General features: G+C 39.1%; 1 protein-coding gene across 4 annotated transcripts in view; it reads right to left on the minus strand.

Moving 5' to 3' along the window:
- Window positions 1-26347, minus strand: part of LOC135164775 (cell adhesion molecule Dscam2-like) — a 59089-nt gene that overhangs the window by 19837 nt on the left and 12905 nt on the right. For all 4 annotated transcript variants that reach the window (XM_064125436.1, XM_064125433.1, XM_064125435.1 and 1 more), the window contains 3 exons: window positions 5687-6007; window positions 3908-4069; window positions 1889-2038 (listed from right to left, as the gene is read on the minus strand). In XM_064125436.1, the coding sequence (XP_063981506.1) occupies window positions 1889-2038; window positions 3908-4069; window positions 5687-6007 (633 nt within the window). The remainder of the gene's footprint in view (window positions 1-1888; window positions 2039-3907; window positions 4070-5686; window positions 6008-26347) is intronic.

The following is a 26347-nucleotide window of genomic DNA, read 5'->3' on the forward strand; positions in this document are numbered from 1 at the left end:
CGGAAAACTTTCTGTTGAACGGGTTCAATCGTCTGGCTGAGTTTTTTTCCTTCCAATTCTCTAGAAAATTGTCATCTGTTTTTGTTATAATATTCTATCGTTGAGGAGCATTTGAGGTTTCTGTTTTTTTTTTTTAAACTCTCGCTGCGAGGAGATAGAGACCACGGGAATGTGCACTGAGCTATGGTTATCCTGTAACAATGTTCGTGTAGTTAAACTGCCACCTGAGGCACTGTGTCAACAGTGGTAGTACGCGTAGCTTACATTGTCCAGTTTTCCAGTGTCCGTACTGGAGTATTAGCTAAACCGTCATAATTCAACATTTTTCGTCCAAAACTCGTGAATCCTGACGAAGCAGTGAATAATAGGATTACGCGGATTCATCGGGTTTGGCATTGTTGACACGCCAAAGTACACGGGGAGATAAAAAAGCTGGCGGATAACTAGATCATGTGTCTCGTGGAAGTGAACTATCGCTGTATCGGACTAATTTAATTGTAGATAATAGAAAATAATCATGAAAATTTCTGTCGTGGTTTTCCAGAAATAACTACCAGCCCGAAAATAATAGACGACTATTCCTGTGGAATTGTTCGGAGAACTTAGTTGTTAAATTAATTATAATAAATTAAAAAAAAATTACTAGCCTTGCATAATGCTTTCATTTTTTGTTTTATAGAAACGTTTCAAATGGTCTCGACTTAAGTATCTTTGTCGTAGAGTTCAAGTATTCCCAAGTAGAATAATCTGTTGTAGTCAGACAGATATGTTCATACATAATATACAACTTCTCGGCGGTACTGATTTTTCCGTTCAATGCAATTTTTTGCAATTGTCGGTTCTTGCTGTTAAATGCAAAAATCTACTCGTCTGTATAGCACACAATGAAATTATTCAAGTCCCTACGGTATGCGACCAGACGCTGAGGTGAGCATGAGAATCGATATCGTGATAAGTCAACGACCCTCAAATCTAAATAAGTGAGCTTCTAGTTTATTGAGCACAGCACAGTCACGCTGCGAACGCCGATCATTAAAATGTTTGCGGAAATTTTTCAAATTCCAGACGAAAAATACATGGCCGACGGGGTCTGTCTCGACGCCGTTAAAAAGTTCGTGTTGAAATTGTCCGTACGGTTGCGTGGAATTTTTATGAGAAAATAGCTACTCTCGAATTTCGATGCTTTTTCCATTAGTGCGTTTCGCCTTGACAATTAATTAATAATTTAAAATATTGTGCCAGAAAATTCGTGTTAAAAAAATGAAACAAGACTCATTATTATCCCCTTTATTAAGATTTAATTCAGTATCCCATTAATTAACAACGAATTTTCACTCTCGCCAACAGAAATCTCAATCATTAGAATAAAAATTTGCGGACAAAATCCTTTGACTTAATAAATTTGTTATTTCTTTCATCACCATAAACTCCATTCAGAAAGTAATATGCTACGTAAAACAAAAAGTAATTGTTATCACCTAGAAATTATTTTCCCCGCATATTCGTAAAAACTCACGTAGAGGGCCGAGTAAAATAGCTTAATAATAGGATTTATCGATTTGGCCGCAATATTCCGGCTTTTTCATGCCGTATTTTAATTTCGAGAATATTCGACGTTAGAATGGAACGTTTTGCCAGCGCGTCGTACTCCCACCGGAGGGATGCCGAGGCAGCACAGAACAGCTATTTTTCACATGATCAATTCCCTATGGACGTCCTTTGAAAGAAAATACAATCTTCCTGGGAAACTGGTATTCAAACATACCATGAAAAACAAGGAGAAACTTATCGATACCATGACAGTAGTTGAATTTTTCATCGACAATACACCGTAGATCTAATGATTTTATATTGTCATCTTATTCATGAGGGAGAATGCTATTCTTACCCGTAACGATGAGTCGAGCATGACTTGAACTCTCCACGGTGTCACCTGTGACATGATGTACTGTACGGCATCTATATCCATAGTTGGTGTCCGCTGGTGTTGCTGAGTATACAAGTAACTCACCCGTTGGCAGCATGTGATACTTTCCGTCTGAAAGTACACATTACAAAGTATATTATATAAGTAATATTATAAATTCATCGAATATCACGTAGAGGAAATGGATGGCCACTGTTTGCCCGATAAACCATCCACTGGGGATGAATGTGAATGGAAAACTAGAGAGAATGTGTCTTGAGGACGAAAGAAAGCAAGTAGATGAGGGTCCAGACTCTATCAATATGCAAATTTTCTTAATGGAAAAGCTCTCTGTTGTTACCGCTCTCACATACACGTAGGCAGGTAGGAATAGAGGACCAATTTAGGAGTGAAAGAATATAATAATGGCCCGGGGAGGACACGGAATGCCCTCGTAAACGTCGTCCACTGGAATAACATTAAAAATTCTGTTACTCTGTTTTTATTTTCATAGTCGTACGACCAAAAAATAATAGCTTATTTTCACATTTTGAGGATATCCTAGCATTTTTTTCCCCAGAGGAATATTTAGCAATTTTTTAAATGGACCATTAGCATTTATTCAACTTTCATTTGACTCTCGGTTTCCGGACATTGTAGACTGATTTTATTATTCACACACTTCTGAAACTCATAATTCTGAATTCAAGACGGTCCATCTCAAAATAAAGTTCATTTTATTTTTGATGTACTTTCTGTCTTTTTTCTCCGGTGAACATATAGTGATGAATCGAATTACATTGCGATGCAGAACTCGCGTATATTTCATAACATTTCTTCCGTATACTTATCTGTATATCTTTTCTTGTTACATCCTTTTTCACCACCACCTATATCACCCTCTGGAGGTTTACCGTTTGCGCTTGTTCCCGACTTCCTTCAACTTTTCCTCGCTCGTGCGACTCGAATAAACGTCAACGAATGGTACCTACATCTGGCTCCCACAACTTCTACTGTACTATCTTTTCCACTCCCCGACTTCAAGTTGCGACGTTCAACAATCCCAGGCGTTTTTATATTTTTCGGCGTTTTATTTTGATTCAGCAATGCCATTTGTCGCTGTTTTCTCGAAATGGCAATGATTTCATATCTTCTAACTCATATGTTCTACGTAACTCGACGATTTTGGGAAAATTTCATGAAGATATTTTTTTTCTTTTGTACCGAGAAAACTATTAGTCCTTTAAGAAATGAGTGTAACGGATGCTGAATACGATAACCTTATGAAATTTCTAGCGAAGTCGTAAAGCGAGATGAGTTGACCTATCTCTCACTCGAGTTTTCCACCAATATCTTCGAATTTAAGAGAGATCGCCATTTTTTTATAACGACACTTGTTACAGTACTCAATTCTCTCCATAAGCAGAGTCGCATTAAAAAATTTTCTCTCTCTCCTACATTGCGAGATATTTATCAAAAAGTGTTTACCACTTCGCTACCGAACAGAAAAACTAGTTTTTTTCCACTGAAGAAAATTTATTGATCGCTAGCAAATGAACCCACCGCTTTTAATTTATAAAACACAGGATTCTTAATTCAAGTAAAAAAATACCACACGACATTCGCAACAATCCACTATCTCCTCTGAATCCCAAAGTTTTTCATCGAAAATATTCGTATGGAGGTCGGTAATTAAAAGAGCAAAGTTTCGTGTGAATTACTGAGTCATGGTGGACCCCAGGCGAGAGACATTAAACCGCCCGAGGGTTGAATTTATGGCTGGAGTTTGTTTCACGGTGATTCGAAAATATATGAATAATTAGAAACACGCAGTTCACTTCCCTAATTCCCGGTTAATTAATTTTCAAAAGACAAGATAAGAAAAACTTTGTAATTCGTAAGTAATTATAATTTAATGATTGACGTAAAAACATGTATCAGGAGAAAAGGATGGATAATTAAAGTTTAACACTGGGGGTATGTGCTGCAAAGTAAACTCACCGCTTACAGGCGCTGGGAAAATGTTAAAAGCAGAATCTTGTACCCATGAGGTAACTACAACATATTCTTTTGTGTGCGCTGGTATGTCACATCTCAAAACGCCAGTATTACCAGCGAGTACATGAGCATCTTTAACCCCAACTTGATATTTTTGACGGACAACTGTAATCATAAAATTTTCACATTTTTCCTTCACATCAAGCGTAGAGAATTTCTCTTTTATTTTGTCCATCACTAATTGGTAAAAATCCATCTCCAATTTTTTGATTGAATGTTTGGTTTAATTCCACTTTTAATTGGTTTGTGGTTTGTCCATATTTTTCTTTACTTACTGCAATAGGTTCATGACGTCATATAGTTACGAATCTCTGTATACAGGAAAAATAATAAAATAAAATGGCCGCCAAAGGTCAAGTTCTTTGTAAAAGACGAAGAGGGAACTGAATTAAAAACATGAATTATATTTATTAAAAAAAATTCCATCATCGAATTTGGGTGAAATCGTTATATAATATGAGGTAAATCATAATGATTATTATGACTATTTTAAGTAGTGGTCATTTCCACCAACCGCTGATGCTCGATTATCAAAAATCAGCGCAATATTTTGAACCATAAAAAAGTGGCTTTCTCTCCACATTAAATCCAGTAAATTCAACCAATTAACAGCGCTTCAAATCTGCATCCGACTGATCCCCCCCCAACTGGCAAATGTTATCCACGTGGATTTCCATGGCATGTGCGTCAATCAGTTCAAAAAATATAAACCCGTGTTGATTTGAAAATTAATTGGAAATTCAGCTCTCAATTTATCAATACATGCTCGTGGTTTATCCGTATTTTATCATGCAATTGTTATATTTTTAAATTACTGCGATAGGAAATCTTCGATTATTGGGAACAAGGGATAACCAACTCGTTACAGATAGAACAAATAACATGAGAATAGTAACGCTCGGCCACGGGAAATTCCCATCTAGCTCCTGGCAGACAGTCCATATCGGTAATTAACCGCAGTAAGTGCCAAGTGGGCTTAATGGCTTTTGGCAAAGCTATGGGTACATTTATGAATTCACAATTGGAGTAGTCTGCTCTTATGCTGATAGTCAACCGCATTCGGGCGATTCTTGCAGCATCTTCCACATGGAAATTTGTTGGGATCGAGTTGTAAATTTCTACAAAAATTGCTTCTGAAATTTCAAGTAAAACATAATGCTATTTTTAACGACGCCCCGTGCAGAAAAATATTTTCCGAAGAACTAGCAAGAAATAAAGTACTCCTGGAAGACATTCTGAAGACAGATATTGTAAAGAGTAAAGTCAAATAACAACTCGGTTTCAAATAAAGAAAAACTTCAATTTAGATTAAAAATTCCGATTATTTCTCTTGAAATTTGTAAAGAGCTCAACAATTTACCCGTCAGGTACTGTTTTTCACAGATTAAAAAATTTGATTAAATCGCGCTTTAATTAACTCCGCAAAATGATTTTTCCCTCTAAAATTCAATTCTATTGAAAATTTCCTGAAAAATTGATACCATCCATAAAATTTTCAACGTCTGCTTTCAGCAGTCTGATAAAACAATCAAACTATGTAATATTAAATGGGTTTTAAAGTTTCAAGGTATTATGACAATAAAAATGACTGCACGAAGAGAAAGTTTAATAAAAATTACCTACAAAGTTCGATAACTTTGAAGTGAAGCAGCATTCAGTAAAAATACTTAACAAGAGAATTGTTTTTCAATTGAATCCTATTAGATAAATCAATGGTCTCACCAGCTTTGACGTAAACTTCCCGCCCCAGGACTCGTCCCACAGTATTCGACGCTTGACACCTGTACACAGCAAAATGCACATCGTGCCGATAACTTTCAGCTCCGAATGGAAGAAAATACATAGAGCCATTGACCAACATCTCCCTGATGTTGGGAATCGGATGCACTGGTGATCCATCACCCATGAGCCAGTCAATACGTGGCCCAGGACTCCCTGTTGCTGAACAATGCAGCATTACTCCAGTGTCATTGGAGAATTCGATGGTTGACCGCGGCTCGGAATCCAAAACTGGTCCTTGGCTGTCCAGCACGTTTCCTCGGCCTGTAATCACGTTAATGAGCCGAGTTATTCGATTGCGTCGCATAAATAACCTTAAAAAAACTATGGCAATTATTTTCAAAGCTCTGGCAATTATTTTCTTCTGCCAATACTTTTGAGAAAATATTAGAAACGTTCTATTTTTGAGAAAAAAAAACAATAAGACCTTTGTATGCACATACAATAGCAGTCAACCATATTATCGCTAAGAATTAATCGTTCACCCACGAGTCCATTAGTTTTCCAGTGTACATTATTGTCCATATTAAAATTGCAGGGGAAAAATCAATGTTTGGGACGGCGGACTAGGCGTGGAATTTTTGATTTGTGCGCAGAGGGACAAATAATTTCTACTCTGGTAAATGTGGCCCCGCGCTTAATGCAGTATCCCATGGGTCTCGACGAAAATTATTCTCGCGTTAATAAATTATGTTGGGTATGGCATCAAAGTGGTAGTGCGCCGTACGCCACAAAGCAGTATGGCCGCACACCATACTACCCCTCTTTTGCCAGTAAATATTAATTTCTCGGTGGAAAATGTCTCATTATGTGGACCAGGAGAATGCTGTTGGAACCACAAGAGCCTTCTTTTTCAAATATTCGTGGATACAAATCAATGTCATTTTAATTTTATTTTGTATTTGTCTACCACAGCATTGCATACGATGAGTGAATGCTTTTGAACTCTTATAAAATTCATAAAAATCTGGTATTTATCCAGTTTTTTCTCTCTAGTAACGTTTTCTGTTTGGTAGACGGTCTATAGTATTTTTCAAGCTGTAATGATTTCGAAAAATACGGTATCCTTTTTCATTCATGTTGGCTTTAGGTTGCCCCCGAGAATTAATTTTCGAGGTTGAAAACGTTTCATTGAGTGGACCTGGAAAAACAGGAGTTTCCAAATATTTGTTGAGACAAGTAAACGTTATTACATTTTTACTATTTGATAACGTTCATCGTAGCGTTGTCAGAGTGAAATTCAACAAAATTGTAATGAATTTCGCGAAACTGCAGGATTTATTCGTCTTCCCCGGTGCAATAACGGTTTGTTATTTCTGAACATTCTAATGTGTTTACATCTTTTCTCGAAATTTTAGAAATACATATTTCATCTGGCTGATGGTCGTCTCTTGCTACCAAATATTAATTTCTGCTTGCAAAATATGTCGAGACTTCAGTAAATGACACGATTCACTCAAAGTTCGTAAATTCTGGATTTTTTTTACTCTTTTCTCTCATAACAATATTCGGATCTGCTGCAAACATTCTCGATTGTCCTTAAAATTTCTCATAATCTCTCTCTCGCGCGAGTATTCCTAGAAATATTCTCTGAGTGATTTTGATGCTCGTTCAATAATTCGTAGTATTTGCTCCAGCTTCGTGATCCCATTTGAGGGATTCCGAGAATTTTCCGAGTTTTCCAATCATCCAGGAGAATCACAATTATCAAGATTGACAAGAATTTCACAAAAGCAAAGCGTTGTCCATCAAATTTAATATATTTTCCGTTAATTGTATCTTCAAACTTCCCCATCGTGAAATCTCCTGTTACCCTACGTCATCATCACCTACCCCCCTCACAATTTACCGGTACAGTCTCCGTAGTTTGTCACCAATTGTTCTTCCCGTGTATCCGTTAAAAACAAATAACTCCTCCACATCATTACGATCTTACATTCGTACAAAATGCAGTCATAAGCATCGGTTCTAATGATAACCATACGCGCGAGAGAGCACTAATGCAGTACTGAAATGGTTCGAGAATTCTCTGCAATTAAGGGTGGATAACCGAGGGAGAGAGGGCGAGAGAGTGAGACAAAGAGCTGGGGAAAGGGGGTAGTGCACTTGGAGGGTAGATATAAATAGAGTAAACTCACCCGGTGGAATTTACACGGTCCCATGATTCTTGGATATACCCCTGGTTTCGGTGGTGACACGGGGTTTGTACTTTTACAGCAATACTCAACTGCATACATATACGATGCAGAGCCCATACACAATGCGTGACTCTACATGACGCGTGGCTTTGACGGCAAATGGTTGGGGCGTAAACTGGGCACAGGTGTAGACAGACGGGGACCACAGAGCACTGAGAGTACCGTACATAAATGTCATTTGGCCGTGTGTGTATTAGACCAGAATCAGTATATCCCAAGTTACGAGCTTTCCGTCCATATGTGCTCTAACGTCCGTCATTACCCCCAGGATTAATAAAATATGAAATTATGTAAATGAATTTTGAAAGTTTGAAGTTGAGGGATGTTTCCGTGTGGTTAAACTCCATTTAGCTTGAAGGTGAATTCAACGAGTTAGTTCTTATGGTAATCCTCAGTGCGGTCTTCAATTGTTGACATTTTTCTTAGAGGTAGTTTCAACCTACCGCCCATGTGGGGAGAATGGAGCAGCAAAAATTGTCGTCCATGGGTGAGAGGGTGGAGGACCATTAGTAAAAGGGGTGTCAATTCATTAGGTATAGTAATTCGTACTATAGCACATCGTAAACGCGTTAGTAGTCCCTGGAATGCTTAGCATGTCCCATGGGAATGTTTACTATGTCCACACGGGAATGCCTGCCAAGTGCATCAAAAATCATTTCAAGGACATGGGATGGATCCCTGGTAATACATGATTCAAATTTGAAATGGACTCTTGGTGCGGTGTTCGTCAAAGCAGAGGTTCAAAGCTTTCCGTTCGGGGACAGACGGAGAGAAATTACCCTTCCGTTTGGTGAACTTATTACAAATATTCGGCACCAAATACTTTTCGGAATGCGAAACGGCTTGGGGTGGGTCCAGGAAGCCTGTGATTCCAGCCTGTCACGGTCCTGGAGAGATTCGATAGACTGAAAATTTTAATCCCGTGTGATGTGTGTGAATTACGACCCGGGATTTTTACCCTTGGACTTTCTGTGTCGTTCCATCGAGTCGAGATCGAATATGGGTCAACTCAAGGGTGGGGACTCTTCGCTATGGGCTACATAATCGTGGATTAGTTGTGTCAGGTGTTGGGTAGGAAAATGTACGCCTAAACCAACGATGGCTTAGGTGGCTTTGGATATACTACGAGGATTGGGGAGTAGTTGCGCTCATATATCGAGATAACTGAGATCTAAAGTCAACTTCATCTTCAATGAGGACTATATTTTTATAGCCTGCGGTGGATGATGAACGCTGATAAAAGTACGGAGAGAGTTATCCAGCCTCTTGCGAAAGTTCGTCGCGAGTTTTTTTTTTTGTTGCATTCCTGTCTCGAATGTTTATTGGAATTCACAATACCCTAGTTAACCTTTTTAATAATATTTCCAGCAGAATTATGATAACCTCGCGCGTGAATTTTCGATGAAAATGGTTGTGACCAGTTTAAGGTGAAATAGAATTTTAATTGGGCAACAATTGCTTAATAAAAAATTCCCACAATGCATGTGCATACAGTTGTAATTTTAATAGAAGTATCCATGTTCCCCGGATGGTGAGTAAATAAAGTTCCTGGGAAAGGCGTTCAGGGATTCAGCCTCATAAGTGGCTATATTTCATCGTATATACATATTCGAGAAAGCATCCCTGCTTTTATCATTGTTACTGCCACCGTAATGCCTATGGGGGAGGCATCAGTCTGGATTTTTGAAACAAAGGAGAACATTTCATTCCCATTGTCGTGCCATTGAAAACCCAAGAGATCTTGATTTTACCAGCAAAAAACGAAATCAAAACAACGTAACAAAAGAATTGTGAAGGGTGGCTTGGAAAGAGGCAAACGATTGTGTCGATACCAGCGGTTGTTAACATACTTCTGCTGTCACGTGAAAGAGTTGTGTATGGTGAAAACAAGGAGCGCATGACTGTCAAGCTATGGCAAAATCCGTCGAGATTCCTCAGGTGATGAGAGTGCCAGTGGCACTGGGGACCCAAGTACGCTAGGGCAGAGCGACCATTCACTCAACACAAAAGAGGCCTGCACGGAAGTAGAATGCATTGGTCCATGGATAGCTAGGGTATATGGAGGAAATATTTTCGTCTCGTGTTTTTCCTCCTTCTTATTCATATGAAAAGGAGAGAATTTTTAGCGATGAGGGATCTGTCATTCCAACCAACAAACTGCCCAAAAGAAATACAGTCTTAAATTGAAAATCCTTCCGTTAATTAAAATTATCGAATTAAAATGAGTAAAATGCTTGCGAGAGGGAGGGGCATTCTCCTGAACAACTACTAAGATGATTCAATTAAACTTGAGCTTAAGCACATTGTTGGAAATTTCTGGGAACTTGAGGAACAGTGACACGTGAATTTGTAGTGTCGGAAATGTCAATTTAATTGAATTCTTGAAAATTGAAGAGCAATTCTTTGTTACAATGATAGTTGGAATTTCTCAATTCATTATGGAAATTAAATAGTTGGATTTGGTGAGTCGTGAGGAAATGAGGTGCGGTTAAATGCAATTTAATCCATGGGAGTTCGATAAAAGTAAGTTTTCAAGGGACAGTAAATGAGAATTTTCGATGCAGGAAATTTAAATTCAATTTAACTCCTGAAAATTCAAGAACAATTGTTTATTCTATTGACAGCCTGAGTTTTAAACTCATTCAGAGAATTGGACCTTCGATTTTATTAGAGACTGAGCAAATCGAGAATTCAGAATAATAGCTTCTGGAATTTGGAGAATTTTTAAGCGTGTAGGCTTGAGTTTAATTACATTCGTACAAATGTTACAACTGCTCGAGTAATCTAGGAGTAACTGCAGCTGTTGTCAATGATGTGCGGTTAAATTCAATTTAATTTATGGGAGTTCAATAAGAGTAAGTTTTGCAAGGGACAGGGACGAATAAATTTTCAATCTAGAAAATTTAAATTCCATTTAACTCTCTGAAATTCAAGAACAATTGTTCATTTTATTGACAGCCTGAGTTTTCAACTCATTAACAGAACTGGACCATCGATTTTAGGGAGGTACGAGGGAATCCAGTGCTCCAAATATTCCAAAATTTTAAACGTTCAACTTCCACTTAATTAAATGGCCCCTAATTTTCTGGTATTTTTAATTCACTGAATTTAATCCGCTGCAAATCATCCCTCAATGATCCCCTGAATAACCAAGACAAAGCACATCCTCTTTTTAAATTTCCCTCTGAATTTTTCCCTCCATATTCTCGACATCAAAATTTCCACCCCCATGTGTGATTCCTTCTTGAATAATGGAGCGACTGAAACATGAATAGAAGTCTTTCTCATAAATGTGAAGAAACGCAGGAATATCGAATAATATATTCCCCGGAAGAGCGGTGAAAATGAGTGCAGGCGATTATCCCTCACTTTCAGCACGAGAGCGCGATAAAAGAGTATGAGGGTAATCGATAGAATCGAGAAATTGAAAACGAAGAATGAAACCACAGTGGGTACACGAGCATTTTCGTTGTGGGTTAATCCCCTGATGCCAGAGTAGTCTGCCTCGATAGCTGACAATTCCAGAGTTCTTGCAATATCTCACATACAACCAACAACCCTCAAAAGAAATACCACACCATCGCTATCTCGACTTTTCAACGATTTCACGTACATCATTTCGATGCGATTCATTCTATATTGTAATACACCACCATAGGATACGGAACAAATAACCCGTATGGAAATTCTACCCCTAGAATTGCCGGAATTGTCGAGTTCTCATTAAACTAAAATGGAACTGGAATTGGTATATATCATTTGTTTGCAGTGTAATACAACTTTTCACATATGTTTTCCGTCTATCGAGAAAAACTTTTCTGGAATATGCTGAACAAATTCATGTGTCTGACCATCAAAATTTATTACTGAAAGCAGAAAAGTTGTTGAGGGGGCAAGTTTTCATACCTGAATGATAGTAGAATCGGCGCGGGGGTGGGACGAAAGAAAAAAAAATATTTCCAGCAATGTCTCCATGGAGGAAGGAATACAGACAAGATGAATGTGTATTGCACACTGTTGCGGTCGCAGAGTATCACAACAGTGCGGGCAAGTTGGAGCGAATACGATTTCCCCTCGGTGTTGGTATACATATAGGTATATTCGGGAGAATGAATGTTGGCTTAACTACTTTGTTCGCTCCTGACGGATAACCCAACGCACCAATAATTTGTTCGATGTCGAGTGCATGGGCGATGCTTGAAATTCTATCGTTGAAATTTCATTATAGATTATTCTCGAGTGAAAATATGTGGATGAAACATGTCTCTGAGCCTGTTTATCAGGTGTACATGCAATATTTCGATTACCAAGTTTGTATTCATAATATTTGTCCTCCACTGGCCTATTTCCGTGCGCAATCTAATTAATATAGCTTATGCTTAACCATTTCATTAGTGTATTTTATGCTTGAACATTTTTGAAGTTTGCGATAATGTGTGTGGAGATATCGTCGATTTCTATTACTGTTGAGTTTTGGAGTTGACCAACCGTTAACATAACTCTCGACTATCTAATTATTGTTTTCAAAATTAATTATTTCGGAATTAGTGAGGCATAACTTGATCGTATAAGTGCACTTGGAAATCAATGATGATGAAATTATCGGAGACTATATTCTTATATTTTTTAATTAGTCTAGGGGTGTAACAATCTCAACAAACTAATCATTTTTTAATATTTTTGATTTTACCGTGAAGTCTCGTTGTTGAAGAATAGCTATGATAGCCGGAACGAACCTTAACTACTTTGTTCGCTCTTGACGGATTACCGCAGGCATTAATAATTACTTCAACGTCAAGTGCATGGCTAGGGCTTGAAATTATATCAATTAAATGCTATTTCTAATTATAGTGGAGGGCCAATCCCATTGAATTAAACTGAAGGTTCAATTTTGGGTCAACTCGCCTGTTTCGAAACGAGTGATTGTAAAAGGGAATTCCAAATTTTTTTATTTGAAATATTAGAAGTAATTTTCCAATAGTGAATACGAAACGTGTCTCTCAACTTGTTTACTAGGTATACATACAAATTTCGATTACGGAGTGTGTATTCAAAATATTTGTCTTCCCATGTCCTATTTCCATTCGATATCTAATTAGACGAGATTGTATTTATTGTGGTTTTCAATAACTTTCGTTTCATAATGCACCCCTTAATGGAGGTTATCAATCGATGAATTATGTAAGCATTTTATTTCTTCCATTATCCGCATTGCGTAATACCTATTGTCAATTAATGGATCACGCAAACTCAAAACCTCCCCCTCTTTCGCCATTGCTTTCAATTAATACAGATGATAACGACAAAGAGATTGAATTTATGCATAATAATGAAAAGCGATTTCTCCCTCCCCTTCACCTTCTCTGCAATATTTGGTGTTCAGTCGAATGAATGTGAAAATATCACCGATGATATAGTGTGTACTCACATCAAACAATTGTATTCCCATGAGTAGTTTTCCCTCTGTGAATAGCTACGAATATATCTTGAAAGCCAACAATATTTGAGCCCATGAATTCCAATAAAATCACGTTTCCACGAACGATTTGTTGAGTGGTCAACAACCCCCATCCCCTATATAATCTGAATACATAATTCCCATACGATTCCGCGGCCCATTTAGGTTCCATTCTGCCTGAATTTTACATGATTCTATGATCTCAAATATTGAATCTCTGGCAAAAGATTTCTCAGAGAATGGATTGATGAAAATCGGAGCATTTGTGGGCTGATTATGAATTCCATGGAATTTTCAGTAGTAATACTCCAAGAGGTTCAAAATTATCGGTGATTTCCCGATGGCTGAAGTGCAAACAAAATGAACAGGTCAAGATTCACTGGAAAAGTGCTTTACCCTGATTTTTTCCAGAAACTTGAAATTCTAGTGACTTGTTCAGTCAAATTATTTCAATTTCAAAATTCCATTTCACATCGATATGAGTCCCATCATGTTTTGGTACTTGATATCCCTGACCCTCAATGTCTGTGAATTCTGGAGATATCAGACAGGTGATTATTTCACGCCGATATGAAGATGGTTATACGATTCAGTTGTTCGAAGGCATTGGGTGGTCAAGCGGCAAATCGATTGTAATCGTTGCCATCGAGTGGCTGTGCAAGCTCGAGAATCATTAGCACAGACCGACCAATTGCAATGGCGTTTGGTGTTCTACATGAAACAACGTGATGTATGAAAGAAGGACTTTAAACACAAGTTCTGGAACAGAATGACTTTGAATCAGGATTCGAGGTCGATCAGACTGTGGCCGGTGGTTGGTTAGAACCAATAGGGGAGGCATCGAGGCTGGCATAGCTTATCTATCGCCTATTTGCCCGATAGTACCTGCTTCCGATTAATCAGTAGCACGGAATTAACATGCCACTACTACAACCACTAGTTCTCCACTACCATCTCGACAGTCCCAACGGAGAGTGTGTGGTTCTCCCTCCCTCTTCAGCATTGTGCTTCGGCGATCAAAGGCCCCAATGCTCTTGTTACGTTCTTGTTACAGTATACCTCTCCACGAAGCACTTCAATTGACATAGTTGCATTCTTTCAATATCTCTTCATTTACGCGGATCAATGGCATTTTACAATTTCCAGGGGATTTCAACCCACTCGTGATATTTAAATTTTGTAGAATAATTATCTTCGTCGAGTTTACCGACGAATTGTGAAGGTAAGACCATCAAGGAAAGTCAAAATGTGAATACGAAGACGGGAATATCTGAATAAAAAATACTGAAAGAAGTACAAACCAAAATATTTGGAAATTTGATAAAAATATTCTCTGATCAGTCCTCAAAATTCAGTTTCTGTTAAAATTGCCGGAAAATGACTTTATGGAGAGCACATATACCTGGCGAAGGTAATTTTTGTGCCGGTAGATTGGCTGAATAATTTATGCAGTGAAAACATGTGAAGTTGACCGAACCATACACTGAATGGCAGATATTTAATGTCGGTAGCGGTACAATTTATTAAATAGTTCACGAGTTTGTAAATCTCTTATTGGGTGACGTACTTCGGTGCCTCACATCGAAATTATACTGAAACACTGAAAATGTGTTGATAAAGGCAACTTTTATATTAAATACAGCCCCAGGAAGCGATTTGTTAAAGCGCATCCAATATTCCAATATGTAATCCATTTATGACATTTCCATTAATTATTCTTCATGAAATATTCATGTGATTTAAATAATATTATCATAATTTCGAAATCAATTCAAAAGCACTTGGACCAAATACTGAGATACCCACAGAAAAAAATGTTATTGAATTCAGTATAAGTTGATACTTAAATCAAATATATTAATTTACTTATTTCAAATATTTTTTTTCTTGAAAATTCTAGTGAACTGCAAATAATCGATTCAGCATTAAATGCCAACACTAAAAATAACAAACAATTCGCATTACACCCGAATCATTTTCATTAAATCAAATCAACCAGAGGTGAGAGTAACTTGATTGAAATGACTATTCACTACCCCCTAAACTGTCGGCTCTCTCCATTTTTCAGGATGAATAAACATCTCATCAAAGGCAAAGAGCTTACGAGAACTACAACGTATACATTAAATGAAGGAGCTCATGCATTTAATCATCTCTTGATTCGTGGTATTAAAATTCCCAGCGTGTTTCTCGGGGTTATAAATCACCCGAGTGAAAAGAAGATGCAAATGAAAGGCAGTGGGGGTGAGCGGTGGGGGTGAGAAAAAAAAATCAAAAGCATTGGTGACGTAGAATATTGCACCGATATCCAACTAATTTCATTCGATTAGTGAGGAAATGTGCAGAATCCGGACGAAAAAAAAAGATATTCACACGTTTGCCGTTTGTGTGCGAAGGCTTTACGGGTACATGGATGACTAACACCCAACCAATTGTATATATCCTCAATTATTGTAATATCATATAACTTCAGATCGATGGAGTGCGGTGCGCCTGTGCAAACTAAATTGTGAAATCCCACGTTATCGCATGTGGAAATCATGGACCAAACGTATGCGGATTCTCTTGCAGAGGACGGGGGCGAGAGGGATTGCGGTGGGGGGTTGGATGAGGTCGGAGGGATTGCGATGAGGGGGGAGGGGGCTGAAAGGGTACAGAGATGGTTTATCCGGGGATATCTGTAGATTCTATAGATGCGTGAACGGACCAACGTGGATGGAGTGCACACGCTATCACACCGGGAATGGACATACAGCGGTAAAGTAAGAGGGGGGGTTGGTAGGGAGGGAGGGAGGTAGGAAGGAGGGATAGTAGGTATATCTGTACAGTGGCTATACGGATTGGAATTGCGTGTGTGCGGTAGTGCAACTCTCCTCCATGGAGATGGTGCGAGTTGATATTGATTGGTGGGTGGTCTCGGCAGGGCACTGTGCCTAGCAGCTAACCCACTGGAATGTTACGCTCATCGGTTCACAATATTAATAGGACTAGCCCCGAGCGTGTCACTAAAAACCCATGTTTCATGATCAATATAATAAAGAGAGAAAAACGAGTTCAATGTTCACAGAGCGAAAGTCAACTTTTTGCTGTAAACAGAATCCTTGTGATGGTTTTTTTACGCCATATTTTATTAGATATGTTTTTTTACCCCAAATTCAAAACGTTTGTTGATATTTGTTTTACCGCTGGCAGATTATTATTGTTTATTTTGAGTAACTTGTCCAATATTCGTTGTACTGACAGTCGAGGGGAATGCATTCCCTGTGGGCAATTCAACGATCAATCACTGTAACGGTATGCACTTGCTAACCGAACACTTGGAATAGGTATACGATATGCGCCATCAAACACCATTCAATTATTTGGTGCGCACTGTGAGAAAATATTGCAGATGAAATTTATAGTTCTCTCTTTCCGCGGGGAGAAGTTTTCGATAAAAATTGTGTTTCATTTTTGCATTTATGGATTTATTTTTTTGCGATCGAATGAAGAGTCAGATATTCTGCGTAAACGGTTATTTTATTGAACTGCCGTTTGTAGAACTCTTCGCGTGCAAATATTTGCCACGATTTTCATACTTTTTATGGATACGGCGTCGCCGTGCATCTCTTTTATAATTATATTCAACAATGTAAAGTCAAGAGTGAGGCTATCTAGGGTGGGTTAAATATGATGTACGCAATATCCGGGTGCAGCAATTAGCAGATGATATTTTGCTTCCGCTTGTCATTATGATACACTGCTCAGTCACAATGGAGGTTGTGGCGTGCACCTGAAGGCTTCTTCAAATAGCCTCGTCTCATTGATATATCAGGGTTAAGATTACACGCGCATATACAGAGAAGCACTTTATCTTTTGTCCACAGAAGCGCGTCCGACATCGATGACAGCCTTCTCTCCGTTCAACGCAACCCTCTCTCGTCTTCTGGGTTGACACGGGTCTCAGCCTTTCAACTTAAAGTACGGGGTATCTGGTCCTCCTTCCCCTATCTACGTGCAACCTCCTGCCAGTGTATTCCAAACAGTTGCACTTCCACTGAGATTCCATTATGATAAGGGAACTCAACATCATGCCGAAGCCACTGAACCTAATTTTACACATCTTTGAAATAACAGGCAAAGTATAGGGGTACGGAAATTCGATATCCACCTGGTACTATGAAATTGTACGTCATCGGGTGTCAGTATCTCTGGCTCATTTGCCGTGATACCGTGAAACTTTCCTCTAATGCTGCACATCGAAGATTTCAGACTATATCTACAGATTTATAGATTTTCTCTTTATATTACCGCGTGTAAAAATTGGTACATCAAATTTTCAGGTTATTTTGTGGTACATGCAGAGGAAAATCCCGGAAAAATTACTGTCCTATCGCGGTAAAATGGGTTCATCGAAAAAAATTCACGGCTTAGCACCGGACAATTTCTATAGCCTAGAGTAGAAATACTGCAGCTGACACCAGAAACGAACTCGAAAGGTCACTTTCCGGTGAACAATTCCATAAAATTAATTTGACCTCTTTTTACTGCTGAAAAACGAAAAATTTTCGTCGAATTTCGGTGAAATAGGAATTTCACGATTTTTTATCACATATAATACCACAAGTGGTTCAAAATTATCGAATATTTCCCGATAGATTCGTTGCAAACAAATGAAGGAGTCAAGTTTTTCAGGCTAAAAAATCACGAGTGCGAAGCACGAGTGATTTTTCCTGAAAAACTTGACGACTTCATTTGTATGCAGGGAACCTAGAGGGAAATATTCTATAATTTTGAAGCTCGAGTGGTATTCAGGGGATTATTTTTCCTATCCAAATTTCGGCCAAGAGAATTGTGCCATGACATGAAAAGAGGTTTATTTGGTTATGTGTCGTTTGTTTACCAAAATATTCAAAAAATTATCGCTGATATTCGAGGTAGGCTATACAAAATATCAACAAATGGTGCAATTCTATTGGCTGAAATTTGGGTGGGAAAAATAATCACTGAAATATTGCCCTCATTTTACGATCGTCTCATTCCATCATTCGAAAATCCTCCTTTATAATGAAAATGATTACACCCGCGACCCCGCATCAAATACCCCCTTCATCATTCCAATCGACGATATTCCCATTTATTCGGTTCCCCACCCCAAATTGAGTTCATAATGTAGAACGAGGAAGAAGTGGAGGAAAAGCGAACGAGATAATTCCACTAACTTTCCCGCTCTTCCAAAGCTGGAGGAGAGAAGAAATAATTAGATCAAGGTCTATAAGCGCTAGTAATTCCTCAGGTGCATGCGATGAGGCCCCTCACTGTCAAGATTCAAAATCACCTGGAATGTCATTCGAAAAGAAATCCATCATTTATCCACTCGGATCACTTCGATAAATCTAGCGAAAATCACGAGCATTTGTCATCTCCCCCCTGTAAAATTAAAAAAAATTGATGCTGCCATCGAATCCTCAAATGGAGAACGGTTTTTGCTCGTCAAGTGGTCCAATTCATTGCAAAATAAATTCACCTCTGAGCCCATGTTGTTACTCATTCCTACGCATTGAAATTTTTCCATAAATTTTTCAATTTTCAATTACGAAATTCCAACCAGTTTTAACCAGCATTTTTCATCAGTGCACTATGATAACAATTTATCATTTTCATTCAATTCTACACTAGTATTGCTATTCTACCGTACACGAGAAGAATTATCTATTAAAAACTGCCGAATTGTTTAAATAATGCGTAAGAGGAAAACATGTTCCAGTAAAACGAATTTTTTGTGGCCTTCTATAGGAGCATTTAGCCATATTTCTTAGAATTATTTACAGAAAGGATAACCGTGTTTCCACTCAATTTACATAAACAATGACTCCATAAGGAAAAAGAATAGAGAGTCTTTTTAAGGTGTGGAATTTTCTTTTGGTCATTGAGACCAGTCATCATAAATTTTAGAGAGATCTGTGGAGTACAGATCTTTCTTCCTCCTGCCAATTATTGAATACAGCAATTACAACAATAAATCCCCTGTTTTTTATATTTAATTAAACCCATATCCAATATCTTCCGCTAAAATTTCATGATTCGTACAATTTCACTTCCAATTGCGATTTTGTATTGAATTTCATTTCCCTCGCGGATGATGTTTTGGAATTGAATTATCAAGAGATGAATCAATTGCAATGACATACTTTATTTTCAATGTAAATTTCAATATTCAATCGTGAACATTGTAGATTCGCAAAGTATCGAATAATAATCGAATAATAACACGTACGTTATATTTCCACACAACGTACGTATTAAATTTCTGAAATACCTCACCGTAAATTCCCATTTTCGTCAAATATTTCATCAAATCAAGTATTCAAGCTTCGAATTGAGGAGATATTGCACTCGTCAAGCTCTCCAATTCATTTGAAACCGTATCCACCTCCCTGACAGTCACCTGACCCGGCATTGCCACTCACTATCAGTCCCACACATTGAAATTTTCCCTTCACTTTTATTTTCGAAAACTGCCAATTAACGATTCGTCCTCCAACGTTGCAGAACCACTAACATATCGACTGTTCAAATTGCGTAGTGATATATACACATTATTGTTACCCACCCCCTTCCCCCCCACCCTTCTCCACCCTGGATGTACGCTCATCCGTATAAGAAAGACAGAAAACAAAAAAAAAAGTGGAGTGATGAACGAGCCTGTACTGTATATATTCCCGGACTGAAGAGATATGGTGAAATACTGGTAGTATGGGTGAAGCCGGAGGATTCTTTTGAGCACGCTTTTACGGTGATTACTCGATGGCTGCATCCGCGCATTTTACATCGGAAATTATTTCGCGCCCAATTAAACCATAGAAAACTGCCAGCCCTCCACGACTCGGCAACTTTCTGTTGATTCAGCCACCGCTGTTCCCCTCCCTCACCCAGCAATATTTCAACACGGTTATATTCTCAACTTCGTCTGACTGTATATTCATCCACACCCCCTACCCCCCCGACTCAACGCATTTTCTAACCTCTTCACATTGCTTGTGCGCGAGTATTTTTTTTCCCCCCATTTCTTTTTTTTTTACTCCAGCCGGAGTCAAAGCTTTTCATTCGGGGGGAATAAGGACGGAGAAGGCGAACGGAATTCGAATACTCGAGGCACGTAATCCCACCCTGGAATGCCTTACGAATTAAATTCACCGGAATAGTGCTAAATGTCTCGGGTCTGAGGTGCGACACTTGAAAATGAAATATCCACCCTCAGTGATATTCCCACTAACTCCAGGATTACCATTCAAATTATTACAATTAATCCGTCTTTGATGGTTTCACTTGTCCTCCATAACTAACTGACGATTGTAATTGTATTGCGGGTGCTCGAGCGAACGTTAACCGTAGCTGAGAAATCAATACGGATGATGAATTTCTCATCATTATTGCAAACTGAGTGTTGGAGAGTGAGATTCGAGGATGTAAAAAAAAATTGAAGTAAAGGAAAAAAAAAACATTTCAAGTGGGTAAGAAGAGTTACCGCACGCTCAGTAACTCTTGAACTTGTTAATTATCGACTGGATGAATGCGCGAGGGTGACGCTCGTTGTACAGCACTGGGGTCTGTACCTCCAACTAGAAGCCTAATCACCTTCACTCCTTTCCAACCCCCCGCATTCCTACCTCGTTGAGTCTCTCGTTCAGCTCGGGCTCGAAACAGATGGGGGGGGTGGGGTGGGTAGGGGGTGGCAAGGGGACCTTTGTATCACAGCGTGTTTTAACCCTCTATGCTGCGCTTGACTCAGCAAGTTTCACGATACCCAACCAGACATCTCCAAGAGTCTGCATTGCACACGTCAAAGTCTCTTTGTTAATGCATTGCATAACAAATTTATATGGCTTGTGTAATTTGCAATTAACGGTAGCTATCCTGAAAGTATAATACGTTCTATTATTTGGTAATTGTACTTGGAGTAAGTGCGAACTCTGGATGTTGAGTAAGCTGGGGAATATTATGTACATTGACGGTGGTGTCGTTGTGTAGGTTCAATTTGTCGCTTCATGGAAGATCAATATTAGAACGGATATTGTACTAAACCCCACCAACTTCCGATCGGCTATTGACCCATTGTTGGAAGCCTTTAGCCTCTAATTACACGTGTTCATATTATTCCTTCGCGGGATTTTCATGTTTTAGGGACGCAAGGAGTGCTATTACGCAACGCGATATTGATGAGGTGATAAAACGTTGGCTGGGGGAGGGGGTGAAAGGGATGATGGAGAGGAGCTTGTTGTATTTCATAAGTAAAGAGTGCTACAATTTTGATCCTTATCTGCGTAAAGTTTAATGGACTGCACTGGTGGAATGACTTATTTGTTCCAAATGACATTCGTTAACGGTTAACGAATTGTGGAATTAACTATGATGAAATGAATATTCGCTAATGATTCGCGGACGGTGAAAGTCAAGGCAAACAGGCTTCATCAAATGTACGTTGATTATTAACGAATGAAGGTTTGGTGAAGCCAAATACGCTCTAATTGACAACTAAAACCCGCTCCATCAGCGGCGAATGTTGTAATTTACTGTGTCAGAATAAAATTTCTCTGAACCGAAATACGGCTTAACCATCACGTAACATTGTTTATTTAATTTCGAGATAGAAATGTGGAAACGATGACTAATGATGATAGACTCTTATAGAATGTAAAGTAATTCTTGTAGAAAATACTTCGTATTTTTCACATAGACTTTGTCACTGTGACTAAAAAGAATTTTTCACTATGAGACTGAGAATGTCGAAAAAAATAAATATCTCAAATATTTTGATATGAAATCGATGAGCTTGCGAATTTCCCCATTCCAGGCATATTACAATACAAATGCACCAAAGAAAATCGAAATGTCACTGACATGAATTACTTAGCGATGTCTCGAGAGTCTCTTTCTGGTGCAACTCGAGGACAACGGAACAAAAGATAAAAAAAGTATTAAACAAAACTAAATTTGTCACGACAATTTATTCTTCCCTCCTTCCTCTCGGCTCCATCTTTGTTTGCCATTACCGCTTCGTGCAAATGCTCTTGCAGAAGAGCTCTCTTTTGATGCATCAATTCCATTGTTTATGCATAACCAAATGAGAGGATGTAAAAGGGAAGTTTAAAGTGTTTGGTTTTTTCTGTTGTTTTTTGGAATTTACATTTCAAAGAACACACGGGTATTGACCTGCGGGAACGCTCAGAGCTCAGTGATGCTGAGTCAGGGTATTCGATTATTGATCTGTTTTTCTAATTTACACATTATATCATTGCGTATTTCTCCTCTTCCCTCCCCCTCAATTTTCACCCCTTTATTTTACTTCACGGCGCTGGTGCAAAGTGAAAATTTTCACCCGCACAACAGGAGGAAAATTCGTGTAAAAATTAATTGAGGGATCTCAGGACATGGACTCTTTTATATGTATATCAAACCCGCAGTATTGATTCAGAAAAATATTCAGCCATCTGGCAAAAATGGAAGAAATATTTTTTTCTCCCAGAAAACTTTTTCTATCAGTGCGGACGAAGCATCTTCGCAAATATACGGCAGGCTATTCATGATTCAATTCACATCACATGGATTTCGAAGAAATGCATCATGTGCATGTAGAATTACATGACTCCAGCGAATCATTACATCCGGAGCCTGAACAAATAGTGGAAAAGATAATATCCTTCCCCTCGGGATCACTGGAGATTTTGTGGAGATTCACGATCCACAAGGGATCCCTGAGTTTGTTTTATTTCAAGCTGACCAAGACAGTTTCAGAGAGCTAAGCCAGGTGTTCCAAACTATGCTCTGTTCTTGAATAGCCCGCTGGGAGTGTACTCAATACTTAAGGTCTCCCTCGCCGCGTATTCAGAATACGTGATTATCGATAGTCCTTTTTGCACTAGTTGGATTCTGTATTAGCACTTGGGCGTAATTTCAGACGAATCTTTGGAGCACTTGAATCTGCGGTTGCACTTGTGGTGATTCGAGGGGGATTCAAATATCCTGATTCACACGATGAATGATTTATCCAGTTGGCGAACAGCTTGAGAATCCAAGAAAATGTGTTTAATCTCAAATCTATTATTTGATGCACTTCAAATAAAGCAGTCAATTAATGGAGTCATTACAGTGCCATTTTTTTATAATTTGTAAACTGGAAAATTAACGAAAACAAATGATTATCTTCGCACCTTGATTTTCAGCGTGAAATCCTTGATGGGGACGTGTAATTATTTTTAATACGTTCAGTAGAGGATTAGAACTTGGAGACGACTATATTTTTAGTCATTCACGGATGGAGGTAATGTCATTAACCCGAGCATCGCCCTAACACCACCACAACATGGAGTCTGCGGTAAGCTTCTGCAATTGAAATGAGTTGGCATTCGCCAGCGTTGATCCTAATCCACTACGTCAGTTAATTTTCCAGGCAAATTGATGTTCACAGGAAAATAAGGAGATGAACCGAGACGATATTCCCCCTTAACCGAGGAAGCTCTCTGGTTTTTTTTTAACCACGTGTGTTAAAGTAGGCGGAAACACGGGGGCAACAGACTTGGTGATACTCACAAGAGTATTTTGTTGGTGTACAGTGCATCAGTGAGTGGAAAGAAATTTATGGGCTTGCCAGTATACTTTGTCAGTGCACAGTATTGTTCCGAGTTGAACTCGGAAGCTCCTCCCTGTTTGTTTTTACTTTTATTGGCCAGTTAATGGAAGGTCCTTGTAGAAAGTTGAACGCCGTCGAAATTTAAAAGTTCAATGGACAAACGATAATACCGGAGGACACACGATATGAGAAGGAACGTGAACTTTTCAAAATTTTCTTGAATTTTTCGTTGCACTTTGGAATTGTTTATCGTGTTAAAACTCGACCGGAAGAGTGAGAGAAACATTTGTACTTTGAATTTGACTTTAAAATTATCCCAATGTCACTCCTGATAATCTTTGATTCGTCCTCGTTGGGGCACCCTATTAGCAAAGGGTCGCAGCGCGTTATCGTTAATGATCCGTTGATTGGAAAAATTGAAAAAAAACTTGACTTTTCCAATTAAAATGTCTAGAAAAGTGTAGTTGCTGTAGAATCATGTAACTTAAAAAATTCGTAGAGTAAAAAAATTATTTCCAAGAGGAAAATTATTTTTTCCCTCTGTAAAATTGAAGTTACTCCCTGAGTGAGCCTTCCGGGCGAATTTGGAAATGAAAGAATACAAATGACGAGTGAAAAATTCAACAGAAACGATTCACGGTATCCTCGAATAATGAGAAGATTAGCATAATCCTTCCAAACAGTTTGCCTCCCCATCTGTTTTTGTTAAACGAATGAAACACGAGACTCATAATATAACAATCCGAAAATCAATAATATGGGTTTGGCGAGATTTCCAGTGTGATGTGATGGCTATGGACAGGGAAGCTGAGTGAGACAGTAGATGTGGATAAAGGGTGAATGCGCATGTCTGGGATGGCCTAATTTGAAATGGCCACGTAGCACGTTTAACGAGGCGCGTTAACAATGCACCAAGCGAACGCAACATTTCACACGGGGGAGCGAGAATAGATGTGCGTTGATGTACGTGCAGGCGTCAGCCCTCCCAGTTACATATTCCCTCTCACTCGTTTTACGAGTGAAAACACCCGAGGGACTCACAGCCTCGTCAGCGGCTCCGAGAGTTCTCAAAGGACCAAGTTTCCTCGTCAACCATTTCAGACTTCAAGACTCAATTGTGTTGGATTTGATGGTTATTTGGATATAAGCGAACCATGTGGTATAATTGTTTTCCACATTACGCATTATCCACTGTAACAATGGGAGATACAGCATGACTCCTGTTGAGAATTTAACTTTTGGATTTATCGTTGAGTGAAGTACTACTGACCGGACACCGGGATAAACTTTGAATGAAAGTTAAACCGTTGAAAGTTGGCCTCTACGGCTGGTCCGTCAACACCAATTTCCGTATTTTTGTACTCAGTACCAGTAATGGTACTTGAAACTTATCAAAGTGCAGCTCAGGTGTACTTTATCAAAGAGAAAGAGAAATACCCAAAGATGAAGTATATTTTTCATCCCTATACCCATCCGAGCCCATAAATTCCGCAACATAATGCACCCCTTGAGCAAGTCAACTATGAATTATTACCCATAAAGTGCCTTCAGAACTTTTGATGGATAATGTTTCCAACGAATGCGAGGAAAAGAGCGTGCAACAGTGAAGGATATCACCGCCGGAAAATCCAATCAGGCTAGTCTCCAATCGGCTATCAATACCTGGTTACTGTCTACACCAAGTGGTGCAGTGGCCAGTGTACAAAGCCCCGTAAAGCAGGAAAGAACCCGAGCCAATCGTGTAATCGAGGAAGATCACAAGCTCGGCAATTCGTGTGTGAAGTTCTTAACGCATCGGGTGTACTCGCACCTTCCGATAAATAAATAATCCAGACCAACAGACTCGACCGGTCAACAGTCGTGAAATACAGTGTGTGGAGAAGTTACCTATACTGCATTCACAGAGAATTACTCTGCAAGGGCGGGGGCTGGGGGTGGAAAAAACGTCGGTTCTACAGCGGAAAAGCCCATAAAGGAGAGAATCAATTCGATTCCCAACCCAGCTTCGTCCTTCACGACTTATCCCCTGCCTCCCTCCAACTCAACCCCAGCCTTCACCAAGCTTTTCCTCACCTTTTGCGAGCTTTTTCCGCCGGCAAACTATCTACTCCCAGCCATCCTGCTTCCCCCATCTTTTTGGCATCCTCGTCGTACTCGGCTCGATTCCGGATTTGGCCTTTCAGTGCAACAAGTGCGCCTCGACTCGCATCTTTAAGAAAGCCCCACACTAAGCGAGAGCTTTCCTTCCTCCGATCCCCCCCCCCCGCTAGTTCCTCGTCTCCTCTATCTTCTATTCTGTTCACTTCCGCCCTCCCACCGTCTGGCTCCTTTCCACCTAC

The sequence above is a fragment of the Diachasmimorpha longicaudata genome, chromosome 7, assembly GCF_034640455.1.
Source record: "Diachasmimorpha longicaudata isolate KC_UGA_2023 chromosome 7, iyDiaLong2, whole genome shotgun sequence".
In the NCBI taxonomy this organism is placed as follows: Eukaryota; Metazoa; Arthropoda; class Insecta; order Hymenoptera; family Braconidae; genus Diachasmimorpha; species Diachasmimorpha longicaudata.